This window comes from Cornus florida, unplaced genomic scaffold, assembly GCF_030987335.1.
Source record: "Cornus florida cultivar Cherokee Brave unplaced genomic scaffold, ASM3098733v1 CherokeeBrave_3.0.0_Hap2_Chr09, whole genome shotgun sequence".
In the NCBI taxonomy this organism is placed as follows: domain Eukaryota; kingdom Viridiplantae; phylum Streptophyta; class Magnoliopsida; order Cornales; family Cornaceae; genus Cornus; species Cornus florida.
The window spans coordinates 72,242,877-72,251,584 of record NW_026775579.1 but is presented as its reverse complement, the minus strand read 5'-3'; the positions used below and the strand labels follow the sequence as shown (position 1 = coordinate 72,251,584).

The 8,708-nt window shown below is 35.0% G+C and overlaps 2 protein-coding genes across 2 annotated transcripts; both read left to right on the top strand.

Moving 5' to 3' along the window:
- Positions 1 to 210: 210 nt before the first annotated feature.
- Positions 211 to 4,419, top strand: LOC132272839 (uncharacterized). Its single transcript, XM_059773919.1, has 4 exons — positions 211 to 345; positions 3,364 to 3,596; positions 3,651 to 3,760; positions 3,809 to 4,419. Exons 1-4 carry the CDS (start codon positions 211 to 213, stop codon positions 4,417 to 4,419), a joined length of 1,089 nt encoding a protein of 362 aa, XP_059629902.1.
- A 133-nt stretch (positions 4,420 to 4,552) lies between these two features.
- LOC132272838 (uncharacterized) lies at positions 4,553 to 7,763 on the top strand. The gene is made up of 4 exons (XM_059773918.1): positions 4,553 to 4,892; positions 5,149 to 5,912; positions 6,060 to 6,440; positions 7,035 to 7,763. Exons 1-4 carry the CDS (start codon positions 4,553 to 4,555, stop codon positions 7,761 to 7,763), a joined length of 2,214 nt encoding a protein of 737 aa, XP_059629901.1.
- The last annotated feature ends 945 nt before the right edge of the window (positions 7,764 to 8,708 follow it).

The following is an 8,708-nucleotide window of genomic DNA, read 5'->3' as shown; positions in this document are numbered from 1 at the left end:
CGTTGTCGTCACTGCGGAATCTTTTATCGTTGTATTCGTTGTTATTGTGTGCCTAACTCTTTGATTTTGTGCTAAGGATTCAATGGTAAGAAAACAGAGGGAGGAAGATAAGGGATTTTGTCCTGAGGATGAAAGAGACAAAAAAATTCAGATTTGAGGAAAGCATAACTTACCTAAGTCCCATAATCTCCGATATGATGGTCACCGGCGATGTCAATCGGCGAATCATCTTTGTCGGAGTTGCCCATCTGGTGGCCATCGTGGTGGTACATAGGAGAGATAATACCGAGTATTGTTATAAACGGCCAAACAGAGCGTCGTTTAAGTTCTGCTATAGTAGCGGAAGTAATTCCTCCGCTACAGTGGAGAAAACAAGAAAGTGAATATTCAATTCGGGAAATATTTTGACAAAAGTGAATAATTTTTTTAAAAAATAGTAATGTTCTCAAGAGAGTTTCTTTGTGGAAGGAGTCAAAAACTCTGATTGGAGTATTTTTTGAGATCGGTAAAAATTTAAATGAATTATTTTAATATATTTTTTAATTTGCTAGTTAAAATGGAGAGCTTGAGGTGAGTCAATTCTCGGCCTTTCATGATAGCATTATTCCAAAAGAAATGTTCCCTTATGAGTTATGATAGACTGGCCAAACTCTCAACAACCGAAATAAAGAAGGGAGATCAACTTGATACAAATTGAGATCTAAGCTAAAAAAATTAGCTAGGAGGCTTCTTAATATTTTACATTTTATAGTTTAGTTAATTATAAATTTAAAAGAAGAAAAAAGGACAATAAACAAGTGAGAATAAGTCTCCAAGCAAAAAAAAGAAGTACAATGAAGTTATTTTACATGCTTTAATGATTATGGTTATCTTATAGTAAGTTAAACTGCTGCTTAAGAGAGAGATTAGTTTAACTATACACATAAAAGATTTGGTTTTTATTTAACGACGTGAAACTGCAGTTTATTTTCGGTATATATATATATATTTGGGTAATTGAGTATAAACATAAAAGTTAATATAAGAACATCTTGGATTAATTAATAGACGCACACGTGTATATACGATGGCCATGAATATAGAAATATGTATATGATTTCATACGTAATGACTTTGAAGTTGCTGTCTGACGACTTGAGAAATGAAAAAACTTGAAATTAGGCTTGGACACGATGACAAAGTGGACGTTGATTGAAGGAAAATTTAGGAAAGAAAAAAAAAAAGGACAGAAAAAAAAGATTGATTTTTGGATATTTATCAATCAATCATATTACGCACAGGACAAGGAAATGATATGATATGATGGGTTCCACTGCAATGATAGTCTTCTATTGCCAATGAACGGTCTCGATTCTCAATTAAACAATCTGCGCCCAAGTGATACGTCTATATCTATATATTTATTTATTTATTTTCAATATATATTAGGGTTTTATCATTTGAAGTTTGACAAGTCTGCTTGTAGAAAACGGGGACATTTTACCAACTTGGCTAGCTTCAAAAATTCTCAATCATCTTTTCTAGATCGTTATCCTCCTCAATAATTGAAAATAAATAAATACCACATCACTTCAATTAAATAATTTTATTTTATTTATTTTATTCTTTTTTCTTTTTTCTTTTTTCTTTTTTCTTTTTTTCCCTCCTACACAGGGAACAACGTATGAATACATAACTATTGTGTGGCCCATATGATTGGTGGACCCTACAAGAAGGGTTTTTAGTTGCAATATCCATAATCAATTGTGCTAAAACGGTTCTAACAATAATAGTGTCGTATAATTTTTTTAAAAAAATTTGATATAAAACTCACGACATTGTAACTATTCACGATTCTCTTGTGAAGACTAAATTATTAGTGGCAGGAACGGACTTACATGCAAGTCAAGGGCAATTCCCCCACTGATTTTTTTTTTTTTAATAATACATTCTTATAATTTGTTTATTTTCAATAATACACTCATAAAATATTACTTTTGCCACTCCTAAAATTACTAAAAAAATGCATTATTGTTCTCCCAAAATTATTTGTTGTCCCCCTTACCTTACATCTGGCTCCGTCCTTGATTGATGGGCTCCACATTGAAGTTGTGAATAGTGACAATATTCGTAGTCGAATGCAATATTACTAAACGAATAATGTGTGTAATATGTACGATATGATTTAAAGCGCTAGCTGAACTATCTTATACTTATTAGAGAATTTAATACAATACGGCTGTTAGTTCAAAATTTTATTATTTAATTAAGGTTTTTTTATATTTTAATAAAATTTAGAAGAATCTAATCCAAACTATTAAGCAAATCAATGCATATAATTTACAAAAATGATTTAAAATAATCCGACATGCATGTGGTGATGAGAGAAAAAGATATTCAGTGGGACAATTAAAAAAACAAGACCAGCGAAGGACGAAGTTTATAGAAGTCTTGTAAAGCAAAACAAGAAAAGGAGACAAACCCTCACCAAACCTCTAGCCCCACAATCCACTGAGTCAATGTCTAGTTGTGAGATATGATGAGGCATTTATTTGCATGGACCACCAGTTTGTTTCTTCTTTAGCATGTCAAACACATGTGCACTCTTATATATATATTATTTATATATCTATAATTTATATTAGGATCAGTTTATTAAAAAGTCCTTTTTGTTATGTACATATGTTTTGTGTGGGATTCACAATAAATGATGTCAATCATGAGATAAGTTTTGCTTGGGGAGCAAGATCACACTTATAGCTTATATAGGAAGCTTCATTTTTTAAGCCTATAAATACCATGTATATGGGGACGACCAAAAAAGGAGGTACTGAGAATCATTAAGCTTATATATTTTACTCTTGAGCTCTATTTCTCTCATTATATAGATATACATATATGTGTGTGTGTACGCACTATTATACTGCCTATAACATATAATTTATTACACGTTATCAGCACGAGCTCTATCCATCTGAGATTTGAAGAAGAAGCTTTCTCTCCCTCTTTCTATCCCAACTATATATCTATTTTGTGATATTAGTTTTGATAGATTGTTGGGTTGGTTTGCTTTATCGGATAAAATAATATTTCTGACTCAAAAGGGTAAGGAAATGTTAATTATGGATTATTATTCATAAAATAAATTTGTTCACTTAAATGATATATGTGCTTACACTATGGTCGGTTCTACCACCTTTATTATTTAAATAATTTATATTATGTTATTATCTCATTTAATGTCATTTTATTTTATATACTATGCTAAATTATATTTTGTTGTCACATCTAGTTATTCTGAAAATGTCAAATTTGACAAAGCTGGAATTCGTGACCCTGGATATTTCTGGCAAAAATTATTTATCATGAATTCTGGATGCTCAGATCCATTTGGATGCCATGGGCCTTGGAGACACAATTAAAGAAAAGAATGATGCATCATTGCAAGATAAAGCAAAGGCCATGATTTTTCTCTGGCGCCATATTAGTGAGGAACTGAAAAATGAATACCTCACTGAAAGAGATCCACTTTGTTTGTGGAACAATTTGAAAGACAGATATGATCATCAAAAAACAGTTATCCTCCCAAAGGCCAGGGCTGATTGGCTGCAACTAAGGTTGTAAGATTTCAAAACTGTGGCTGAATATAACTCTGCCCTATTCAAAATCAGCTCTACATTGAAATTATGTGGTGATACTGTTACTGATGAACTTCTATTAGAAAAAACATTCACCACATTTCACGCCTCGAATGTACTCTTGCAACAACAATATCGAGAACGTAGATTTAAAAAATATTCAGAGCTGATATCATGTTTGCTTGTGGCAGAACAAAATAATGAACTTTTATTGAGAAACCACCAGTCCCGTCCAACTGGATCGACACCGATCCCAGAAACATATGTTGCCTCATCCCGTGGTCGTGGACGCGGACGTGGACGTGGTCGTGGTGGTAGAAATGAATATGGTCGTGGCAAAAATAACTACCACAATAATGAATATGGTCGTGGTAGAAATCATTCTTATTATCGTGAAGGATATCAATCCTCACATTTTTGCAATCAGAGAGCCACACCATATCCTCAAAGGAAAGATCATAATGAAATGAGACAAGTAAAAGGGAAGGATGTGGCTCAACCTTCCAAGGCTCATGATAATACTTGCTATCGGTGTGGCATGACAGGGCATTGGCAAAGTATTTGTCGTACACCGAAGCATCTGGCTGATCTGTATCAAGCCTCAATAAAAGAAAAGGGAAAACAAAAGGAAATGAATTTCCTTGATCATGATGAGCCAATTGACACCACAAATCTGGAAATGAATTTCATTAATCATGATGAGCCAGTTAACATCACCAATCTGGATGTATCAGATTTTTTTGATGATCGTGATGGAATGATAGACTTCCTGATTGGTGATAGAAATGTCCACACCAGTTAATCTTATGTTTCTTTTTATGTACTGTCTACTATGCTTTTTGTTGTCCTTGTATTAAAGTTTTTATTTTCTAGTTTGTATTAAAGGTTTTTGTTATAAAAGTTTTTTTTTGATAAAGAAATTTGCATGAATAGGAATGGATCTGACTAGTTCCAAAATAAATGGTGAAGACATATGTCTTGCAGATAGTGGAACAACGCATAAAATCCTTCGAGATCAAAAATATTTTTCTCACTTAACTCTGACAAACGCTAGTGTCAGTACCATATCAGGTCCCACCGACTTGATTGAAGGCTCCGGACGAGCCAACATCATTTTACCACATGGAACTAGATTACAAATCAATGATGCCTTATATTCTACAAGATCTCGGAGAAATCTGCTGAGTTTTAAAGACTTGCGTCATAATGGGTATCATATTGAGACTGCAAATGAAAGAAATGTCGAATATCTCTACATTACTTCCATTACCTCAGGCAAGAAACTGATATTAGAAAAACTCCCTGTTTTCTCTTCTGGGTTGTACTATACAACCACTAGAACAATTAAGTCAAATGTTGTGATCCATAAAAAATCTTGTGACCCAAAACTTTTTATACTTTCGCATGATCGACTTGGTCACCCAGGGAGTACAATGATGCGTCGAATTATTGAAAATTCACATGGTCACCCACTAAATAATCAAAAAAATCATCTTACCAAATAATCATCTATGCACCGCCTACTCACAAGGTAAGTTGATTATCAGACCATCCCCTTCAAAAGTCATTGTTGAGTCTCCTCCATTTTTACAACGAATTCATGGGGATATATGTGGGCCAATCCATCCACCATCTGGACCATTTCGTTATTTTATGGTCTTAATTGATGCATCAACACGATGGTCACATGTTTGTCTACTTTCTACTCGTAATATTGCATTTGCTAAACTTCTTACTCAAATCATCAAATTACGGGCACATTTTCCTGATTACCCAATTAAGACAATCCGTTTTGATAATGCCGCTGAATTTTCTTCTCAAGCTTTTGATGATTATTGCATGTCAGTTGGAATTTATGTTGAATATCCTGTTGCACACACTCATACTCAAAATAGTATGGCTGAATCTTTTATTAAAAGACTTCAGCTAATTGGTCGTCCTTTGCTTATGCGAACAAAATTACCTGTTTCTGCCTGGGGTCATGCCATATTGCATGCTGCATCATTAGTTCGTATACGACCAACTGCTTATCATAAGTACTCACCATTACAACTTGTTTTTGGTCAACAACCAAATATCTCCCACATACGAGTTTTTGGTTGTGCTGTATATGTTCCAATTGCACCACCCCAACGCACTAAAATGGGTCCTCAACGTAGACTTGGAATTTATGTTGGTCTTGATTCTCCATCTATTATTAGATATCTTGAACCCCTGACAGGTGATGTCTTCAAAGCACGATTTGCTGATTGTCATTTTGATGAGACTGTTTTCCCACCATTAGGGGGAGAAAAGGTACAGCAGCAACGTGATCTTACTTGGAATGCCCTGAAATTGTCTCATTTTGATCCTCGTACAAACCAATGTGAACGAGAAGTTCAGAGGATCATTCACTTGCAAAATGTTGCAAATCAATTACCTGATGCATTTACTGATACAAAGAAAGTGATAAAATCACATATACCAGCTGCAAATGTGCCAGCACGAATTGCTGTCCCTGAGGGACCTTCTGTCGGTAATGCAGCAAATGCATCTAAAACACGCCTGAAGCGTGGTAAACCAGTTGGTGCAAAAGATATTGTTTCTCGTAAGAGGAAATCACAAAGAAAAGTTGGCACTCCTGAAGAGGCCACAAAAGGAGTAACAGATATTATTGATCAATCTGAGATAATAGCCTTTGATAAGACAGATGCTCTTAATGAGTCTCAGGTACCTAAAAATGATGAAATAATAAATATTGATGAGGCAAAAGTAACAGATGATGATGTGGCCCTTGATGAGGCACATGCTCTTGATGAGGCACATGCTCTTGATGAGGCAAAGGTACCTGAAAATGATGAGATCTCATTAAATTATGAAACGAGATGGAATAGAAATGAAATTGTTGACGACAACATATTCTCATATTTTGTTGTTCTTGATATTGAAAATGCGGATCCGAAACCTCAAAACGTCGAAGAATGTCGACGAAGAAATGATTGGCCAAAATGGAAAGAAGCGATACAAGCAGAGCTAAATTCATTAGCTAAACGTGAAGTATTTGGACCAGTAGTCCAGACACCTGAGGGTGTTAATCCTGTTGGGTACAAATGGGTGTTTGTACGAAAGCGAAATGAGAAAAATGAAATCGTGAGATATAAAGCTTGACTTGTAGCTCAAGGTTTCTCACAAAGACCTGGTATTGATTATGAGGAAACATATTCCCCTGTGATTGATGCAACTACTTTTAGATTCATAATACATTTAGCAGTCACAGAAAGATTGCATATGCATTTAATGGACGTGGTTATAGCATATTTATATGGATCACTAGATAGTGATATTTATATGAAAATCCCAGAAGGATTTACAATGCCTGAAACAAAACCACGTAATATGCACTCAATAAAATTACAACGATCCTTATATGGATTGAAGCAATCTGGACGAATGTGGTATAATCGCCTTAGCGATTACTTACTCAAAGAAGGGTATGTGAACAGTCATATTTGTCCATGCATATTTATTAACAAATCAGAATCTGGTTTTGTTATTGTTGCAGTATATGTTGATGATCTGAATCTTGTGGGAACATTGGACGAGATCGAAAAGACAGCCACATATTTAAAGAAAGAATTTGAAATAAAAGATCTTGGAAAGACAAAATTCTGCCTTGGGCTGCAGGTTGAACATCTTTCGAACGGTATTCTCATCCATCAATCAACATATACAGAAAAGATTCTGAAACGTTTTCATATGGATAAAGCATATCCATTGAGCTCCCCAATGGTTGTCCGATCACTGGACATCAAGAAAGATCATTTTCGTCCTCATGAAGATGATGAAGAACTCCTTGGCCCTGAAGTGCCCTATCTCAGTGCGATTGGTGCTCTTTTGTATCTTACAAATTGCACAAGACCTGATATAATTTTTCCAGTCAATTTATTAGCACGGTACAGTTCTGCACCAACTCGCAGACACTGGAATGAAATCAAACACATATTGCGATATCTTCGTGGCACAACTGATATGGGCTTGTTTTATTCGAAGGCACCAAAGTCTCCATTAGTTGGATATGCAGATGCCGGCTATCTTTCTGACCCACATAAAGCTTATTCACTAACAGGGTATGTATTTACCTGTGGCGGCACAGCTATATCATGGTGATCGATGAAACAGACAATGATTGCCACTTCTTCAAATCATTCTGAGATACTCGCAATTCATGAGGCAAGCAGGGAATGCATTTGGTTGAGATCAATGATCCAGCATATTCGAACAACATGTGGTCTCTCATCAATAAAAGAAAGTCCAATAATATTATATGAAGATAATGCGGCATGCATTGCACAGATGAAAGAATGGTATATTAAAAGTGACAGGACCAAGCACATCTGACCAAAATTCTTTTATGCACATGAACTGTAGAAAAAGGGTGATATTGATATTTAGAAGATACGTTCATGTGAAAATCTAGCAGATTTATTCACTAAAACGCTTCCAACTACAACATTCAAGAAGCTGGTGCACAACATTGGAATGCGTCAACTAAAAGATCTTCAGGGTTGATCTAATGAGGGGGAGCAATTCATCAAAGAGGTATTGGCATGCTGTACTCTTTTTCCTTCGTCCAGGTTTTGTCCCACTGGGTTTTCCTGGCAAGGTTTTAATGAGGCAGTTTTAAATCTATGCAATACCATACATAAGAATACTGTACTCTTTTTCCTTCGCTAGGGTTTTGTCCCATTGGGTTTTCCTTAGCAAGGTTTTAACGAGGCATATTCTTAGTGTAGTATTGTGGACCCCAAGGGAGAGTGTTATGTATATATGTTTTATGTGGGATCCACAATAAATGATGTCAACCATGAGATCAGTTTTGCTTGGGGAGCAAGATCACACTTATAGCTTATATAGGAAGCTTCATTTTTTAAACCTATAAATACCATGTATCTGGGGACGACCAAAAAAGGAGGTACTGAGAATCATTAAGCTTATATATTTTACTCTTGAGCTCTATTTCTCTCACTATATAGATATACATATATGTGTGTGTGTGCGCACTATTATACTGCCTATAACATATAATTTATTACACTTTTATTTTTCCTTGGA

What these genes read in the sequence shown, in the direction of transcription:
- LOC132272839 (XM_059773919.1), top strand. Translation starts at nt 211, where the DNA reads ATGTCAATCGGCGAATCATCTTTGTCGGAGTTGCCCATCTGGTGGCCA. An exon ending in GTTCTGCTATAGTAGCGGAA is followed by an intron (nt 346 to 3,363) that starts GTAATTCCTCCG and finishes CTGGATGCTCAG; the next exon opens with ATCCATTTGGATGCCATGGG. An exon ending in GCAACAACAATATCGAGAAC is followed by an intron (nt 3,761 to 3,808) that starts GTAGATTTAAAA and finishes TGCTTGTGGCAG; the next exon opens with AACAAAATAATGAACTTTTA.
- LOC132272838 (XM_059773918.1), top strand. Translation starts at nt 4,553, where the DNA reads ATGGATCTGACTAGTTCCAAAATAAATGGTGAAGACATATGTCTTGCA. An exon ending in CATTACTTCCATTACCTCAG is followed by an intron (nt 4,893 to 5,148) that starts GCAAGAAACTGA and finishes CCTACTCACAAG; the next exon opens with GTAAGTTGATTATCAGACCA. An exon ending in ATGCTCTTGATGAGGCAAAG is followed by an intron (nt 6,441 to 7,034) that starts GTACCTGAAAAT and finishes TATGGATTGAAG; the next exon opens with CAATCTGGACGAATGTGGTA.